At 39.2% G+C, this 20,642-nt stretch overlaps 1 protein-coding gene across 10 annotated transcripts in view; it reads left to right on the top strand.

Annotated features, from left to right (window-relative positions):
• The window catches only part of BCL11B (BCL11 transcription factor B), a 98,005-nt gene extending 78,533 nt beyond the window's left edge, over window positions 1-19,472 (top strand). For 6 of the 10 annotated variants that reach the window (XM_077180670.1, XM_077180672.1, XM_077180676.1 and 3 more), the window contains exon 4: window positions 11,861-14,665. In XM_077180670.1, coding sequence (XP_077036785.1) covers window positions 11,861-13,872 — 2,012 coding nt within the window. In that variant the 3' untranslated portion in view covers window positions 13,873-14,665. Of the gene's footprint in view, window positions 1-11,860; window positions 14,666-14,908 lie in introns of those variants that run through there. The other 4 variants (XM_077180679.1, XM_054634925.2, XM_077180677.1 and 1 more) reach the window with 4 other exon arrangements.
• The last annotated feature ends 1,170 nt before the right edge of the window (window positions 19,473-20,642 follow it).

Raw genomic sequence — 20,642 nt, 5'->3', positions numbered from 1 at the left:
TCGTCCTCTGTGTTCAAATTAGGACAGGGAAGTCGTGGCATATGTCGTGTCAAGGCACAGAGTGCAGTTCTGTGTCTTTAAATCTTGATGCATAGCAGTGAAACCAGGTGAGGTCTGGCCCCAGGTGCTGGCTGCTGCATGCATTGTTGAACAATTTTTAAAGGATGCAGATTGGGTGGTTGGAGGAGGAAAAAGGATGTCTTTTTCTAAATACATTTTTTTCCCCATGAAATATGTTTTAGGTTTAATGAAATGATTGAAAAATTATCGACTTAAGCTTTATACATTCCTCTAATAACAGCTCTATATAATCTAGGCCTGACCTGGCTCTCACTGAGGAGCAGCACTGGTTGTCATGCAGCCCCAGTTATGCCAGACAGAGGGAAGATTTTGTTGAGATCGTGCAACTCATTTCACTGGTGGTTGTACATGCATGCTGAATTAAGGATCCTTCACAGAATTATTTAGAAGGGGAAGCTTGGATACTGAAGAGGTGCTCCAAGGACTGCTTCTGCTTTCCCTGTCTGCACATTGAGAACCTACATGGCTTGAAAAACTGCTCCATAGCAAAGTATTTTCCTTCATTCCTTTCAATGTAAATCCAGTTTTAAATCATTTTACATTCAAGAGAAGGGGCATCAAGGTAAATTTCCAGATAATTTGGGTAGTGGCCTCTATTGAAGGTGTGTGGCTTCTAAAACCTAATTAGAGGTGTAATTTGTTGCAGGCAAAAATTATTGATACACAAGGAAGGTTTTATTCAGAGACATCTGTAGGTTGGCAGCTGTGCCAGCCATGTCTGTTCTTCTAAGTAACGGAAGCCACACAGCCGGGAATAGCAACGTTTTAGTGACAAGTGTTGAGAATATTGGGTGAATTGCACTATGAAAATATTTTCATTATTTTTATTATTACTGTTCTGCAAGCGGGTTTGAGGTATGTGCCTGCCTATGTCTGCATGCGTGAGCAGATGAGCTGGAAAGGGAGGGCTGTTATTTTTATTTTTTTTCAATCACACCTCCTTAGCATTTTGTACATATCAGCATTCTAGCCGAGCGATTTGCTAATTGCACTGGAAGACCCACTTTAAATTCAGGAATACTGAAACTTTGAAACTGTAACATTTTGACTGGCGAGAATGACCAGTCTTCTTTTCTCTTTCACAGTGAGCTAGTTGAAGGAAGCTGGCATTGTCGCAGAGTGAAAGCTCTGCAGAAGTGCCGCAGGTTTTTCATATGGAAATGTGAAATAATGGGGTGATTAAATAGAGCTGTATATTAAAGTACATCTGACATTAGAATTAGCATAATGTGCTCTAGCCCTAGGCTGAGTACTTTATTTGCCATCTGCGTCGGACCAAAATCCCCTGGGGAAGCGCTAAAATATTCTGAATAAACTCAGCCCGAGTTCTTATTGAGAGTAAAATACCATTTGTGGCACGTCGTATTGATTCGTCTTAATTGCGGTGCAGAAAAGAACATTCAGTTGCTGATGACTTTTGTACTCTGTGACAAGTCGGCTGGAGTTATTCTAACACTGCAGTTGGTTAACCTGAACAGACTGTCGTGCTCAGAGAAGGAGAAAACCTTATCTTCAGTAGCATAAACTATAGTATCATCTCCTGGCTTTACTCCTTTCTATCTTGATGGAGTGTCCTTTTTTTTTTTAAATTATTATTATTCCCTGAAAACAGCAGCCAACAAACTGGAGGGAAAATGGAGCTTCATTGAATCAATCCAAGAAAATTCACATTCTTACCTAGTTATTCTCTGCAGTTTCCCTCCTTACACTTACACCCCCATATCTTTAAAAAAAAAAAAATCCAGGAACATCTGACCAGCTTTCATCTAAAGGAGTGAAAATCAGTGGAACTTGTCCTTGAGGATCCATCTCCAGAACCATTAGTTCAAGAGATTTATTATGTATATTCTGTAAAAAGCTGTGGCTTCTCCTGTGCATAAGCCTACAGTCTTAGCTGGCTGTAATGGTTTGATTTTTGTCAACTCTCTGCTCAAATAGGTTGCTGAATACCTTTGAAAAAGTGCTTATAACATGCATAAAAGATAAATATTTCATCTGAAGGAAAATACTTTGATGCTCCATGCAATTCTCTAACATTCATAAGGTCCAGTTTTTACCCTATAATTGCCTATCATTATACACAATTTACATATTCAAACATTCTCTACAAACCTTAGTCTAGCATGTTTTTATTACAAATTCAGATCAAGGGAATAACCTTTAACTTCAGAGACAAATGAGACAAATTTACAAGTGCATGTCTGCTGTTTTCTTGTGTTTTATAAATCCCTGCAGACCTGAACACTTTTGCTATAACGCCACTCAGAACAATATACATATATTACTACTTGTTTGTAGTGCTTCGGTAATGAGTCCCCTTTGTATTAGATAACCTATATAATTCAGCATCTAGGCCCTCCATAACGTCAATTATCTCCTCATAGCTAAATGTACATTCCATTAAAACAAGATTTAAAGCCTTTACAATACTTCTTTGGCTTGAATGTGGAGATTTTGTGGATTTAAAGAAGCAGAGATGGGAGTTAGCATTTGTTAAAGAAGCAATGAATTAAAACAAAAATGCTATTTTATTTAGTAACTATGAATAGACACCTAATACCCTTAAGAAATAGTTGTAGTAAAACAGACAGAAGTACTCCTGGGGAAAAAAATCCCAGGAAAATTTGTTTTCACCCTTTGGCTTTTTTTATTGTTTTCTAATTTACTCTTTGTTTCTCCATTATATGACATGGACAATTTCCTTCATGTACCCTCCATTTAGTTCCTATTCAGATTACTGAGAATTCTTGACTGTAAGATGAGAAAATGGCACCTTAGAAGTCTGTGGGAAAAAAAAAAAATCCCAGCACTTGCCAGTTTTCAAACAAAACTGCTTACAGGACACCGATTTAAAGGGAAGCTGCTGGCATATTTCATATGTTGCAGAAAAGACTGACATTATTTCAAATGCATTTGAATACCTTATGCAAAGAAAAGGCCTAAAAGTGTCCTTGAGCAGTACAAGGGTTTTTCATGAGTGCTGTAAATGGGATCCTATATATTAAACCACCAGCCACGGGTAGTCCTACGGTCTTTTAATCTCACGAGTGGGTACGATGCCCCTCTGTATCATTGTCCCCATTTTAGCTGTTAGTTTTCACTTATTTTATGCTGCAGGTTTGTAAAACATCTGTTCAGTCTGCTAGTTGATGTTTTAGGTTCAAAGAAACTATCTAAAAGACACAAAGCTGTTTAGATGCTAAAGGTGGAGTTAGTTGAAACTGTTGTATCACAAAGGGCTAATTTAAAAGTTAACTCATTCACTATTGATCTTTTAATATTGATTTTCCTGTTTGCTCCTTACTTTTCACACTTCTCCTTTCCTCTGCTTTATAAATTGCCTTTGCATTTTAGATTTAACACCAATTAGGAGAAGGTGTTCAGAGATGACAAACATGTTTTTTATCTTCCATTTAAATGGTGCTTCTGGGTAAAAATCCCTGTGTCACAAGTTCCAACTTCTGCAACCCATTTTTCTTTCCTTTTCTGCACTAAGTAAAAGCATTTCTTATACTTCTGTAGGCTGAACATTAACTTCCAGTAAGCCAGAAGCTCTTTTAAGGAATGAGAAATTGGACATCCAGAAGGAAGTTGCCCAAAATGCCTATTGACATTTTATACCTAAAAATATAATATGACCATTTTGTAATGCACTAGAAATTAAACTGAGCTGTGCATTTGGTTCATTTATGTGAATCTGGCAGTCCAGATCTGAGGTATGATTAAGTCTCACAGAAAATGGGACCATTGAACGCAAGCTGCTTCAGCCAAAGGTCGACCATGTCCATTAAGAAGCAGGAAGCATCTGTTTGTGTTATGCATGGCTGTAGTCTGCCTGCAGCCTCCTCCTTTTTTATAAGTCTAAATGCCAGAGAGGACATATAATATGCTTCTGGGGAAAGTTCAATGAAAAAAACCAAATGAATTGCAACTTGGTATATTTATGTAAGTCTAGTTAAGATCCTTGTTAGTGACAGCCTGGTATGGTTTATCTGGAAAAATTTGAAAATGTCTGCATTGGTGATCATCACAGCTACTTTGAATTCATAGCAGGGTAATTCAAATCAGAGTTTGGCAAGGTGTATCAGCTTGATATCGCTAAGACTTTCAAGGATCCATGCACTTTGTTCTTGGAGTTCCAAAAGGTTGGCTGTATATAGCATGAGAGTCTGACTTCTCAACTCTCTATTGGTAATAAATTCATTTGGTTTTCCCCTAATTTAATAAAACAGTTAATTTGGTAAAATAGATATTTATTATTACAAGAGTGACAAACAGATCATTTGCAGTTCTGCCTAATAGGAAAAAACCACTGCTGTAATGGCTTCAGAAAATAAAATAGTTTTCCAAAACTGGGGTAGCACTTAATCCACCAAAACTAGAGCTTGGCAATTGACTTTAGCACAGGAAGAATTAATAGTACATTGCTAACAGTAGTGTAATATTAATATTTATTAATATTTGTGTCAACCAGTACTACTGTAGATATTTTCCAACAGGTAGAAAATGCTCTCAAGAATATGCACATCACTAATCAAAATCAGTGGAGGGTATGATAGGGTCTTGTGGGGTGTGTAGGTTCTCTTGGCATAGAGCTTCTTGCATAATCTCTGTTGAGAGCTTGCAGTCTCACTAGTCAAGGTAGAAAGTGGATGGGGAAAGCTGTAAAACATACAGGCAGTGTGTGGGAGAAGAATATTGCATGAAGTCGTGATTTTTCTTGTGTTGAAGATGGCACTGGAGGAGATAGGCTATCAAGAGACAAGGTAGGAAAAGAGAACAGGGCCTTGTATGGGAGGAAATAGGATTCTGTAGCTGAGAAGCAACACCTCACGATTACTTCTTTCTTCAGACACCCCTGATTTTCCATCCACCTCTTAAAAACATTTCATTTTTGTTTCCTTGTCACATTCTTTCCTCTCCCTGGCCTCCTCCTGAGATTCTCCATTTCCAGATGATGACAGGCCCTGTGGCCCCTCATGCTTGGGCTTTTACACCTAAACCTTCATCTACTCTTCTTGACTGAGATGCACTTCAGGTTGGCTGAGATTTACAGGAGACTAGGGCTGTTTATCTGAGCGTAGAATTGGAGGTGCGTGGGCTGTGAGACTGCAGGCGACTTGTTAAGTCATAAAATACCAACTTTAGGTTCCAATTGACACTAACTTTATGAACTGTTGGTGATAGTCCCTGTAACCCTCAGCAGGATGTGCTGCAAGACTCTCTTGAGGCCTTTCTTTAGATGAGGCAGTATAGGGATGGATGAACTGTGTTAACTCTGGGGATGGAGCTGTGCTTGTTTTTCATCTTCAGTTCTTGCTGCCATCAAAACAGAATTAATATTAAGAGAAGTGGAAAGAGATATGGGACCTTTGTGTCTGTTGTTTAAAGCTAGTGACTGGCATTGGACTGGCAGGGGTGATTCACACCCAGACTTGGACCCTACTTTACATTTCTGTCTTAATTTTTATTGAGACTGTCAGTCCTTCTGAAATTGAGGTAGCAGCACTTCCAAACAGCTCTGTGAATGCAGGGAGGGAGGGCAAAACTCTCAGTATTGTGTCTGCTCAGATAATGTTTATTCTATTTTAAACATTGGTAGAATAAAAGTTCTTGCTAACTTGGTAAATTTAAAGTTATAATATGGCTTATAAAACCCCTTCGTCACAAATACTGAATACTGTACTCAATATATTAGAGATATTTTTGCAGATCCAACCAAGCACTAAGCATGAACTGATATAGGTCACATAGCAGATCAGCACCGCAGACACCTGAATAACATTTGGCCCTTGTCTGGATGATCTGTCAAACCACTTATGATGATATATTTTTTTCACCATGCAGCACTAAATATTTCCAGTATTTAATGCCCTTCTCTTTAATGTCAGCTGGTCTTATAAGGAGACTTGTTAAAATTGTGTTCTCAATTATGGCATTTTAATTTAATAATAATTCAATTAAAGGTGTGTTTTTTATGGAGCATCCATGCTACCTTTATTGGTATTATTAGGGTAACCATCATAATAACAAGGAGTAATTATTTAAATGTTCATTAAAAATCAAGTGGTGGAGAAGAAAGTAATATTGGAGGAAAGCTTGCAGGAACCTGATACATGTCTGTTTCTGAGTGCTACAATAAAAAGTGTCCTTTCTTTAAAGCTTGCAAGTTTCTACTTTTCCTGAACTTCTAAAGGTGCAGTAAACCAACATTAAAATTCCTTAACATTTTTATTGCTGCTGTTGTAACTTTGTAAAATGGAACCAGAAACATTATCTGGAAAGTACTGCTAGAGGTAAGGAATGGCAGTGGTTATATGGACTGACTGCAGGTCTCACTGCAGTCCTGGCAGGGGTTATGGGTGGGTGATTAAAATGAGGGTGAGTTCATTCCCTGTTGCCGCTAATGGAATTATTCAGGCATGCTGAGGGGAGGATTCATAAGGCACTGGATGTCACTGTAGCTCAGCAGAAAATAATGAATTCTCAACAGTTCTTATCTCACACTGATTATTGTTTGATGGTATCCAGAATAACTGAGGATATTTTGAGGGAAATTTTTATCTCCAGGGTAAAGGCGCTCAGCATTCAGGGTACATATAAAGTTATGTACCAACTGGGCAAGGAAGATCTGCATATCACTAAAGGATGCAAGTCAGACTGCAGGGGACAGATAAGTCAGGGATTCAGGCTGACTGGTGCAGTGGGGTGGATGTCTACAGACCCAGTCTAGTCTTGTTCTGACCTGTGTTTTCTCACTGTCTCCTGTAAGGGCAGAATTTGGGAGGCAGGGTCTGAATTCAGCTTTGTTTAGAGCTGTTCATGAAAGAGAAAAAGGCTCCTTATTGCATTGACATTTTGAACAGAACATAATCTGTCATGCACTAATCAAGGGAACACATTTTAATATTTCTGGAAAAGACCATTTTTTGTCATAATATGCAGAAAAGGCAACAGTGTTCAATAAGTTCAAAGTTTATAATGACCTGGTTTAGGAGAAGATACTAGAGAGATTTTTAATCTCCCAGGTAAAAATACAGCAAGATCTAATTGTTGGGAGCTGAACTCAGCAATTTGAATTGGAAAGACAGCTTTCTTTTTCATACTGAAAACAGTCAACATGGCCACTGACTGCTCCAATACAAAGTGAATTCTCCCTCAACATTTCCGAATCAAATTGGGAGAAGGGGATGCTAAAAGACACAAAGCGGTTCAGCTGCAAATCCTTGGGTTGGATGATAACTGTGAGGTGCAGACTAACTTGTTTCCTGTGTTTTGCATGTACATCTGGGTAGGACAATATATTAAGATCTTAAATTGCAGGAAGAAAGATTTAGATTAGGCACTTGGGGAATCTTAATGATGGTAAAGGAGAGAAGGAATGAGGTAGACTTTAAAAAGATTGTAGGCTCTCCATTTGGTGGCCTTTGAAGCAGGATATTGGAGCAGCTGGCATAGATATGAATAGCTTCATAGATATGGACATGTGGTGACAGGACAAAGAGGGAACTAAAAGAAAGTAGGTTTAGATAAGATATTAGGAAAAAAATTCTTTACTATGAGGTTGGTGAGACACAGGAACAGGTTACCCAGAGGAGTTACAAATGTCCTATCCCTGGAAGTGTTCAAGGCTAGGCTGAATGGAAATCTGAGCAACCTGGTCTAGTGAAAGGTGTCCCTGCCCATGACAGAAGGGCTGGAACTGGATGAACTTTGAGGTCCCTTCCAATCCAAACCATTCTCTGACTCTGTTATCCTTTGGGTCAGGAATTGGATGAGGCCAAACCTTAGGGTTTATCCCAGTCCTCTCATTCTTTTATTTCACAATCCCTCCTAGCCTTTTAATGGTATTTCTGAATACCTGAAATACCATTTCAGTAGGTCTTAGTAGGATTGAGCCCTACAAACCTCTGTCATGTCTAAACTGGCAGCATTTGTTTGGCTTTACTGTAACCTAGAAGCTACAATTGATTGCTCAGGAGCTGTGACCTGGATGTCTCATCTCTGTACATACACATATCTATGAACTACTGTAAAAATAAATTATACTTCAGCTCTCAGCCCTGAAATTCAAGCCTAGTTACAGACTGTAGGATTGAAACCATGTGCAATTCATTGAGCAGTATTAATGAAGTCTTGGCTTGTGTTTGACTCTAAGCACATGAATAATTTCATCACTATCCAACAGAGCACTTCAGCCTATGCTTAAGTTTCACTGATGTTGATTACTCACATGCTCAAAGTGAAGCACATGCTAAAGTGATAAAGACTGCATATGGCAAAGACTATATAGGTAGTTGTCATAAAGTGGGTATTTAGACAGACTTCAGTGCAGGTGGCAAGGGATTAAGATAGCTATATATCAAAAATAGCCTTATAACAAAGACTTTTGTAGTGTAGGTGCCTTATTAAATATAAGGCTCATTCTTGAGCAGTACATGGCTGTTTCTGGGCATGTTTAAAATATTTAGCAAGTTTTTGAACATAAAAAATGTTCGGAGTGGATCTTCAAAGACTTTTTGACATTGTTCTGTTCTTAAAAGTGAGCATCTACACTGCTCAGGGCAACTTTTAGGCAAGATAACCAAAAGTGATAATATGGTAATTAATTTTTTTTTCTATTTTTTTTAAAGAGGGAGTCTGGGGAGAGTCTTTGAGGGCTGTAAAATATATATATACATAGGTATGCATATATGAACATTCATGAATCAGTCAGAGATTAGTAGCTGGGTAGCCTGAAGTCAATTTTGCTGTTGAGCTGAGGTCTCCTGAAGAGGAGCCCTGAGGGACATGAAAGCTAAACAAAACAAACAAGGGAGAGAAGACCTATGGCTGCTAGCATATAAATCTTAGATCACTAGTAGCACTAATTTTGTCTTTTTGAAAGAAAACTATAAAGGTAGGGACTCACTTTCCCCTCTTGAATTTCATGGAGGTGAAATTTTGGAGGGCAAAGCAAACCAAAATATCTTAGTTCCATGTAACATGTAATAGCAAGCATCCAGCCAGCTGCCATTTTGAGGGTAATTTTTTTAATCAGCCATTTCAGTTTTAGGTTGGCCTTGATCCTCAGCCTGCTCAGGAATTTTCCTTCTTGAGTATGTGCCTTTTCTGAAGTAAACATGTTGCTGTTGTTGTCGCCTAATACACAGCTGCTTTTTCCTCCTGTCAGTTCTTGAGCTAAGCAAAGAGAATGCATGCACATACACAGACACTCAGTCATTTTATTTTTTTAAAGAAAAAAACTCCACAACAAAAAAAGAGTGCATGCTGTGACTTTAAAAATGAAAGAATTGAACAGCTGTGGGTAATAAATCGATTAATTAGAGTGGATAAAGTGAAGGTGAAGGGTGCAGAGCACTCTTTAATTTGAAGATATATGACCTTGTAAGATGCTGCACTTCATTTGCTATTAGATCACACTTCGGAAGGGGCTTTATTAAAATCTATTCTAGGGTGAGCTGAGGTAAAACATATTGTTTAAAAAAGCTTTTGACAGAGTATGTTATATACTTTAGTCTGCTTCAGTGATTTCTGTCACTTTTTATACTACACATGTTGCTGTGCAAGAAAAGTTAAAGGTCTAGACATTTTCATAATATTTCTGTAAGAAATAGAAATTTAAATATTTGAAGTAATAATGGGAGCATTTACTGTTGCTTTGGCGCAAAGCTGACATAAAACTTCCCAACTGCTTCAGTGCTGAGTAGATTTTTAAGGGATAATGTATCAGTTCCTTTCCATGTTTGTATGTGGCTCTCATTAATGTCAATAGCAGTTATAGGAACTTTTTCAAAGCCAAGGGCAGTTACCAAACTTGTTTTTTTTTTCCAATAGTGATTGTCAGAAATTAATCAAAGCAACTGTGTCTGGCCCATACAAACACAGAGTGTGGGGCCAGGGCATGGGGGCCACATCAGCCAGGCAGAAATATCTACTGTATTGTGTACATTTTTTATTGGCTGTGAGGAGACAGCTTCAGTGAAATCAGGGTTTGAAGCTGCTATCCACAGCAATAGCCCTACTAAATCAATAAGTGCATGAAGATTTGCACCACATTTATCACCTACCTTTGTAAATATGTCTCAATCTGATACATGCTTTTTCCTTTATGCTGTTATGGATGCACATTGGTTGATAAGATTAAATAAACTGACAGGCTGATAAGTAGGCAGATAATCTTCTAGCCTCCTTGTCTAAGGTTTTGTAGGTTTTGTCAGCAGCAGTCATTCCTGCAACAGCCAGAAGAGGGGAATTCAATCAGATTCTCTTGATGTGCCAAAGTTCAAATGTTTGTTTTTTGTTTTTTGGGATTTTTTTGGTCTGCTATGAGTCATTCCTCTTTACAAGGTAGTTTTGATAATATGTTTCTGTTCACTTTATAAACACTTTAATTTTCAAGCTCATGCAACAGGCTTTTGGGATGGCAGCGCCCCTTCTAGAAGGGGTCTGTTAGCTCAGCTTTGGATTTGAGCTCCCGTGGAGGGGCTGAATCAGGCATTGCTCGGGTCCTGGTTCCATCATGGGTCAGAAAGGAAGCTTGGTTCAAGTATTGAGCTTTCAGGAAGTTTAGTGCCTTTAGGTTCAGTGTGGCCATTGCTAGACAAGACATGTGCTATCATAAACAAGCAAGCAAGCAAGGAATTAATTTTTGATTTTCCAAAATGGTCAGTTTTTTTTCAGGAAACCTCCCACTCATTTAAAAACAAACAACAAAACAAATCCTGGATCATGATTTTCAAGTTGACACATATTTATGGATTTATCAGAGTCTTGCAGAGGCATTGAAAAAAGGAAGGGGACAAGGAGGGAAGTGCTTTTTGCAGATACCACATAGTTTACATTGTGCCCAGGACCGGAATTTTCTAGCTAGCAAAATTATGACTGTGATGCAGACTTGTCCACACCTGTCCTTTATGTAAAGCTGAATCAAGGTTAAAGGAATGCTTTCCACCTTTATGCTGTTGTTCCAAGAGGCTAGAAAAGCAAACAGAACAGTGTTTTTGGCTCTGGTGAGCATTTCTGCATTGGAGGGCAGGCTCAGGCTCAGAAATTCTTGGGACCCGGTTCAAGCATGGCCCGACATTTGTTACTGTTAATTGCAACTGTGCTGTCGGCTTTGATTACCGGATGTTTCATTTGAGTGGCTTCTTGGTGTTTTGGCAAAAAGAACGTCAAAGTGGTTTATGCAAGGGTATGTTTTCCAAGCTCCTGTTGACTTGAATAGGACTTTTGTGGCTAAATAGCTACATAATATTTTAAAAATGGAAGTGCTGGCATGACTTATAAATTAAGCATGCATAAATTAAATTCAGCAAGATCTCAGGGGACTGCTGGATGAAGTATATAAAATGAGAGAGTGAAAATGACACTGAAGGTCCTTACAGGTGCCTTGTAAAACCTACCACACCACATTTTTCTTGGTTTTTGTCTGTAGTCATAAATCCCTTGAAACAAATTCCCGTTTGTGAAATAAACACATGAAAGGATTTGGATCCTTACACGTCATAAAAAAAGGTTTTATTTGCAAATTAGAGCATGTAAACGTATATAGCACAAATGTGTATGCGTGATATTTGTCATACATGTTAAGTGAATAAGTGTGGTGAGTAAATGTGCTGTTCAACAATTTATATCAGTCAATACGTTGCAATTAAATCCTTCTTTCAGAAATGCCAAGGAGGAAGTGTGTTAACAAAATAAAGTGAATGCCAACTGTATTTAAATGTTCTCCGCTGTATTATTTTTTAAGTGTTCTTTCTGTTTTTTTCTTTTATAGGTAAAGATGAGCCTTCAAGCTATATTTGCACAACATGCAAGCAGCCTTTTAATAGCGCTTGGTTCTTGCTTCAGCATGCCCAGAACACACATGGATTCCGCATCTACCTGGAAACAAGCCCTTCAAACAGTTCCCTCACTCCACGCATCACCATCCCTCCTCCTCTGGGACCGGAGACTGTTGCACAGTCCCCGCTGATGAATTTTCTTGGAGACAACAACCCCTTCAACCTTTTGCGCATGACAGGACCCATCCTGCGTGAACACCCTGGCTTTGGTGAGGGTCGGCTCCCAAACACGCCTCCGCTGTTCAGCCCACCGCCTCGTCATCATCTGGATCCACATCGCCTTAGTGCCGAAGAAATGGGGTTAGTTGCCCAGCATCCCAGTGCCTTTGACAGAGTTATGCGTTTAAACCCCATGGCAATTGAGTCCCCAGCGATGGATTTCTCCAGAAGGCTTCGAGAGCTGGCAGGAAACAGTTCCACCCCTCCGCCAGTCTCACCCAGTCGCACCAACCCTATGCATCGTCTGTTGAATCCTTTCCAGCCGAGTCCTAAATCACCTTTTTTGAGCACCCCGCCACTGCCCCCCATGCCCCCCAGCAGCACTACGCCTCCCCAGCCTCAGGCCAAGAGCAAGTCCTGTGAATTTTGTGGGAAAACATTCAAGTTCCAGAGTAACCTTATCGTGCACCGGCGAAGTCACACAGGAGAAAAACCCTACAAGTGTCAGCTCTGTGACCATGCTTGCTCCCAGGCCAGCAAGCTAAAACGCCACATGAAAACGCATATGCATAAAGCTGGCTCCATGACGGGCAGGTCAGATGATGGACTGTCCACCACTAGTTCCCCTGAGCCAGGCACAAGTGAGCTCACTGGAGAGGGACTGAAATCCAGTGAGGCAGATTTCAGGAATGAGAGCGATCCTTCCCTGGGCCATGACAACGAAGAAGAGGAAGAGGAGGAGGAGGAGGAAGAGGAGCTTGAAAATGAGAGCCGGCCAGAGTCGAGCTTTAGTATGGACTCAGAGCTGAGTCGTAACCGAGAAAACGGCTCCAAGTCGCTGCCAGATGAGAAATCCCTCGTCTTGGGAAAAGTCATTGAGAATGTAAGTCTAGGTGCCATTCAGCAATATAACGACATGTTAGCTGAGAAACAGAAGAGGAGTAGCTTCATGAAAAGGTCCTCTGACCAGCGAGACTTGTGTCCTCGAGACCTCTGTCAGAGAGATCCGGGTGACGAAGACTCAGTGGTAGGAGAGCTGGACCGCACTGAGGAAGGTACGGTCAATGGAAGAAACTTTGGCCCGGGTGAACCCTTCCCAAACTTGTTCCCCCGCAAGCCAACACCTATCACGAGCCCCAGTTTAAACAATTCCTCTAAAAGAATAAAGGTAGAGAAAGATTTGGACTTGCCACCAGCAACGATAATACCTTCTGAAAACGTTTACTCCCAGTGGCTGGTAGGGTATGCAGCATCGCGGCACTTCATGAAGGATCCGTTCCTCGGATTCACAGACTCCCGACAATCCCCCTTCGCGACCTCTTCCGAGCACTCATCGGAGAACGGGAGCCTGCGTTTCTCCACTCCGCCGGGGGACATGCTGGACGGGGGGCTCTCAGGGCGCAGCGGCACGGCCAGCGGAGGCAGCACCCCCCACATCAGCGGACCCGGCCCCGGGCGACCCAGCTCGAAGGAAGGACGCAGGAGCGATACATGTGAGTACTGTGGCAAGGTCTTTAAGAACTGCAGCAATTTGACGGTTCACCGTCGGAGCCACACTGGAGAGCGGCCTTACAAATGCGAGCTCTGCAACTATGCATGTGCCCAGAGCAGTAAGCTGACGCGCCATATGAAAACGCATGGCCAGATAGGGAAGGAGGTCTACCGCTGCGACATTTGCCAGATGCCCTTCAGTGTTTACAGCACCCTGGAGAAACACATGAAAAAGTGGCATGGAGAACATTTGCTGACAAATGACGTCAAAATTGAGCAGGCAGAAAGAAGCTAAGGCCCCCCCCCCCCCCACTCCCCCCCCCAATCCCCTCCCCACCCCCACCTCCGCTAGGTTAAATTTCAGGGGTCTAGGTAACATTTTATTTGTACAGTTTAACTATTGCCAACTGAGAAGAGATGACCTAACTTGCCTCCGTAAACATAACTTAGCATAACTATGGTAAGGTGCCAGACTTTGGCACTTAAATATAACCTGTGTCTACAAAGTTCTATTAAACCCGAGGGTTGATTAAGGCAGTAAAAATTGTGGAGCCTTTTAACTGTGCAATAATTTCTGTATTTATTGGGTTTTTGTAATTTTTTGGCATGTGCAGGTACTTTTTTTATTCTTTCTGTTTAAATTTCTTTAAAAATTTTGTTGGGTATCCCTTTTTAATTTTACCCAGTCGTAGCCTGAGATTACTTGCATTGTAGGAGAGAAACATATCTTTTAAAATTATAATTTTTGGGCCGCTGCTTTGTTGAAATTTAAGCTAAGTGTGTGTAATTTCTTGTGAGGAAGCCAACATTTGAACTGAAATCTCTCTTTTTTCTTTTTTCCCTCTTTCTTTCTTTCTTTCTTTCTTTCTTTCTTTCTTTCTTTCTTTCTTTCTTTCTTTCTTTCTTTCTTTCTTTCTTTCTTTCTTTCTTTCTTTCTTTCTTTCTTTCTTTCTTTCTTCTCTTTCTTCTCTTTCTTCTCTTTCTTTCTTTCTTTCTCCTTCCTTCCTTCCTTCCTTCCTTCCTTCCTTCCTTCCTTCCTTCCTTCCTTCCTTCCTTCCTTCCTTCCTTCCTTCCTTCCTTCCTTCCTTCCTTCCTTCCTTCCTTCCTTCCTTCCTTCCTTCCTTCCTTCCTTCCTTCCTTCCTTCCTTCCTTCCTTCCTTCCTTCCTTCCTTCCTTCCTTCCTTCCTTCCTTCCTTCCTTCCTTCCTTCCTTCCTTCCTTCCTTCCTTCCTTCCTTCCTTCCTTCCTTCCTTCCTTCCTTCCTTCCTTCCTTCCTTCCTTCCTTCCTTCCTTCCTTCCTTTTTTCTTTCCTCTTCTTAAATAACCTTGAAGATTAGGGAAAACAAAATTGTACAGCGGATAACAATCTTTAAAATTAGCACTTTCTTTTGAAATTGGATCAAATACATAGCACTGACAATGTCGCTGAAGATAGAGGCCTTTTCTAGATGGATTTCAGCACTAAAGTTATAGCAACAAAAAAGACATAGATGCAGAAGGCTGCTACACTCAAAACCCAGAAACATTCTTAATTGTGCATTACTATAGGATAGTTTCTTCTTGTTAAAAGCTATGGCAACATAACGATGCCAGTTTGTCACTTTCTGGAGTGTTTTTCCCTCCCTCTTCCCCTCCTGTGACTCTTCCCAGAGACAATAAAAGTACATCTTGAGCATTTTAATATTATTGTCAAACCTCAGAGGAGCCAAATGCCATTTTTTTTTTTTTTAAACCACAAAATCATAAATTTGAATTTAGGACATCTACTTTAGTCCATATTTGCTGTAGTTGATTACTAAAAGATAGGAAAGTGTGAATTTCTCAATGAAAAGCCTCAACTCAGGCATTTGGTTTATGAATAGAAATATTAGAACTATCTTAGATGCTGTACAGTGATGTTATTATAAAGAAGGGAAAAAATAAATTCTGGTTGATTTACCTGTCTTGGCAAGATTCTGCTCCTACTGAAGTCGGTAAGATTTTTTTCCAACTTAATTAGGAACAGAATGGAATTGTATTCAGACAAAAGCATTACGACAGAGAAAAATTAAAGCAAAGAAAAATGCACCTGCTCTACTTTCAAATTCCAAATTTTTAAAAGCCTTTTTCAACTAATATTAGCAAACAGTAGACAATTATGGTTAGAGATTTTAATTATGTTGACCCGCACTTTAAATCTTTTGTTTGTGGTTAAGAGAAATATGGCTTCTCAACAAGAAATTACATCATATTCTACTTGGCCCAAAGGTGGGTTAAACTGTAAAGGAACAGCTGAGATTAAGTGTCAGTGTTGCTAAGCATGGCATTCACAATACTGGCACTATAAAGAAAAATAAATAAAAATAATTTATTGGACAGTTTTTCTACTGCCATTCAATTTGACGTGAGTGCCTTGAAAACTGATCTTCCTATTTGAGTCTCTTGAGACAAATGCAAAATGTTTTTGTGAAATGGAAAGACTTTTAAAAAAAAAAGTAAAACAAGAAAAGTACATTCTTTAGAAAAAAAAAGAGCCACATTTACTTAAAAAAAAAATTACTGGTTGAAGATAGTGGACATGAAAATGCCATAAGACCCAATGAAATGAAGATGTATACCCAGCACAACTTCGGACATACATTAGCTGAATTATTCTCAGCCTTTTTTTTTTTTCAGGACAACGCTGCTTAGGAAATGGAATGGAAATGATTTACTGCTGAATTAAAACTCAAATGACACAAATTACAAGTTGCTATCATTGAATGAGAAAAAACAATTCAGGAACAACGGCTAATTTTTTTTTAAAAGTTAAATTTAGTGCACTCTGTCTTAAAATACGTTTACAGTATTGAATACATACAAGGGTAAAAAAGAAATTGTGTGTATGTGTGTTTGAGCAATCTTTTTTTTTTTCAAAGTTTGCTTAATAGGTTATTAAAAAAATGCCATAATGGCCATGTGTATATTGTTTTCTTTTGGTGACGGGGTTTTAGTATATATTATATATATTAAAATTTCTTGATTACTGTAAAAGTGGACCAGTATTTGTAATAATGGAGAATGCCTGGGCATTTTACAAAACCAGAAAGAAAAAAAAAATTTTCTTTTTTCCTTGAAAATGTTGCAGTAAAATTTAAATGGTGGGTCTATAAATTTGTTCTTGTCACTGTAACTGTAAAGTCTTGAGTTTTAGTAAATTTTTTTCTGCCTTGGGTGTTGAATTTTTATTTCAAAAATGTATAGAATCTTGTATTCGGGGATTAAAAGGTGATTGCTACACCATGTAGAAAAAGTATGTAGAAAAAAGTGCTTAATATTGTTATTGCTTTGCAGAAAAAAAAAATCACGTTTCTGACCTGTACCTATTTTTCTCTTTTTTTCTCCCCTTCTGCCCTTCCCTTCCCCTTCTGGAATGGATATTGATATTGGTTGATTCATATGATGTAGGCACTTGCTGTATTTTTACTGAAGCTTGTAATTTTTTAACTGTACGCTTGTCCTTTTAAAGGGATTTAATGTACCTTTTTGTTAGTGAATTTGGAAATAAAAATAAAAACAAACAAACAGGCTGCCATAATATATTTTTTTAATTTGGCAGGATAAAATATTGCAAAAATAAAAAAAAATTTGTATGTGAAGTCCTTATTGTACAGGAAAAAAGGGGGTTGTTAGACGACCTTTGAGTAAAAGAAACAAAACAAAATAATTAAGTGCTTTTTTATTTTACTTTTTTTTTTCTTGTTGTTGTTCACAAATAATTTTAGTTGTATATATATTTTTTTGTCAGAAATGGCCTACAAAAAAGTGCTGTTCCCACAGGGCTCTAAATAACGTCAAAGTTGCCTGGACCCCTTGCATCAAGGTTTTACCAGGTATGGTTGAACCAGGCTGGATGGATATTGCCTATTTGTGTGAAAAGAAATTCCGTTCCTGGAAAGGTGTCTGGGGTGACATCCCACAGCTTCCCTGCAGATCTGAGAGAGAGAGAGGAGATTTCTTCCCCTCCTTCCAAACAAGATGTCCAATACATCTTCCCTCTCCTGGCCAACCCCCACTCATTGCTCCTCACACCCTGCCACTGCCCTCTGGAAGAAAGTCTTTTTATAGCAAAAAGTGAGAGCTGCTGCATCACTTTGACATAAAATGGTGAAATGGCCTGCTGTTGGTACAGCTGAAATCGGGTTGAAGTAAAATTAGTCCAGGCACAGCCCTCCTCTTCCCTGTCAGAACAGGATCGACTCCGTGTACAGGTCTTGCCAGTCCATGTTATTAGCTGCTTTGCTGCTGTTCACTTCTAATTGTACATTCCATAAATTTCTGAATGTTTGAGGGACTGGGATGAAATCCTGTACCTTTTGATGTCTCTCTTCTTTGCAGTTATTTTTCTCTCTCTCTCTCTCACACTCTCTCCCTTTTGGGTCGAGGGGAAGACGTGGCAGAAGAGGCACTAATGCTTTTGTGAAGGGGAGGAGAAAATGATCACCGCTCTTGCAGAAAATGACGGTAAAACTTAAAACAAAAACAAGAAAAAAAATATGTTGCCATGCCAAATTATTCTGCTTTCATCGGTACAGAACCACTGGAGCAATTGGAGAAGCATGGGTGTGACAGTAGGGAGAATTTGGTCCCCCTTATCAGATAGATATATGCCTTCCTGGCTTGAATGTCGCACCCTTAAGTCTTCTGGACAAATTCTGTATCTCAATTAAACTGATATAAATCAGGAATTATTCATCACTCTTAGTCCTGGATTATCCAGCATAATTGAGGTTGGAATGTGGTCCCTTAAAGGCACATTTTCACTTTTTGGTGAAAATACAGATCTCTGGCTTTTGTATAAATCCAGTCATGCGACAGAACTCAGAAGAATCTCTTGGACTTGCAACAGTGCAACGAAGATCAGAAGTTAACTGCACATTTTCAGTCCATAATTCATTGATTTAAGAAAGAATTTCACTTTTCATTTTATTGTAAGTTGTTTAGGAGTTTCAGTCTCACTGTTGTTTTTAATTATCCAGGATAGCTAACACCAGCAGTTGTCTAATTTTGTGACTTAGATCACTGAAACTAACAATAAGTCACCTAAAAGCACAAGGGTTGTGTTTCTGCAGACTGTAGTGATACTGAAATGGCCCTCCTTTTCTTCTTGCTTAGAAGAGCCGTAGTTTACTAGGCCATAAGCACAATATAACACGGACATAGCTAGAATGCTGCCGTAGTTCTTTTCACACTTTTAGTTTTACATTTTTTTTAAGGTTGAATATATTACTTTCATTGTGTGTAGTCTTGCTGCCATTGAAGTCCAGAACAAAACTCCAGTTGACTCCCTGGCAACAGGACAGGTGCAGAAACCTGGTTTTGGAAAGAAAAATAGAAATTTTTAAGGAAAGGGTCAAAAAAATCAGCATTTCATCCCAGTCCTATGTAAAAGACAGTCCAAGGTTTTGTTTTTCACAGGCAAACTCATTTTTATGGTGCTCTTTGTATTTTAGAACTGCAAAGCAAAGTAACATTGATTTAAGTTGTTTGCATTTGTACCGGCAAGGCAAAATATTTTTATTACCTTTTTCTATTACTTATTGTATGAGCTTTTGTTGTTTACTTGGAGGTTTTGTCTTTTACTACAAGTTTGGAACTATTTATTATTGCTTGGTATTTGTGCTCTGTTTAAAAAACGAGAGCACTTTTTTTTTTATTATGGATAAAATGTTGAGATGGCTGGAGGTCATTTCAATATGGCTTAGTGAAATATTTATTGTTCCTTTTATTCTCTGTACAAGATTTTTGGCCTCTTTTTTTTCCCCTTATTGTCACAATGTTGAGTTCAGCATGTGTCTACCATTTCATTTGTACGCTCGTTCAAAACAACGTTTGTTCCAGTTTCAAGTTATAAAAATAAATTGGACATTTGACTTGATCTCCAAATCTTGTCTTTCCTGTTTTTTTGGCACTGAGGGGTGGGAAGGGGAAAAAGAAGGGAGCAAGGGGTTGAAGCCTCAGCACAGATGATAGAGCTCCTGCCATATTTTCTGTCAGTTCTCATGGGAGTCCATCAGGAGAAAAATCTTGTTTGAGAAGGATATGTGAGAACCTGGATGATGCTAAGCAGATGCTCAAGTTCTGCTTTCATCCCTTGGACTTAAATAGAATGCAAGGTATATCCTGAATAGAGGTCTTGAGAGAAAGTGGTAGAATAATTCTTGAAACAGACACATTTCTCATACAAAATTATGCTATGTTTGGGGCCATTATCTCAGTTTTATGAAGGTGCTGAGAAGTGCTTTGCTCGTGTTTTTTTCCTTCCCTCCCCATAAATGTAACCGTATGGTGTATGCACTCAGGTTTGTTACAATGTTCTGCTTTTTGGATGCCAATGCAAATAGGGAGAACACTTACAAATTCAACTAGAACCTGAATTTGGGCCACAGACTGTATTATGTGAGAAGTACCAAAATGTAACTGCAGCTAAACATCTGCTCCTCCTTCTCAGCTAGGACATGAACATGAAAAGGTAGAATTTTGCACAATTTGCATTTTGAGGATAGAGCGGACAGCTACAGGCAGTTCACTGTCCTGATGCTCTTTGTCAAACCAACCTGTTAGATAATGCATGGAAATCTTAAATAAGAGAATTGTTATTCAAACCATTACTGGAAAGCATAGGAAAGATTTGGAGTGTTGGAGACCAGATTCTGGTTTCCTGGAGGCCCTGGTCCAACAAACCATGTAGCAGGCTTTTGATTCAAAGCAGGCAGGTAATTGAAATTCATTTCAAAGGAACTGCTCCTGGACTTTAAAGTATTTGGCTCAACTCAGAAGTCAGGAGGGGAAGCTAAGTGGTGTGTGCTACAGAAGAGCTCCTACAGATGGTCTCTTCCTGATCTCAGGCTCCCTGAATCTACAGTCTAAATTTAGGTATGCGTGTAAGCGCTTTGCTGGATCAAGGCTTCAGAGTGATATAAAAGTTACAGGCTTTGAAAAGTTGCACTCATGAAAAAACAGTGAAAATGAAATCAGAGCCCGACGCTGACAATTATATTGGGCAATAGTTCACGCTATAATTTCCCAAATGCCATGTTCATTTTGG

This window comes from Agelaius phoeniceus, chromosome 6, assembly GCF_051311805.1.
Source record: "Agelaius phoeniceus isolate bAgePho1 chromosome 6, bAgePho1.hap1, whole genome shotgun sequence".
NCBI lineage: Eukaryota > Metazoa > Chordata > Aves > Passeriformes > Icteridae > Agelaius > Agelaius phoeniceus.
Note: the sequence above shows the minus strand (reverse complement) of the source record. Positions and strands in the feature narration are given on the sequence as shown.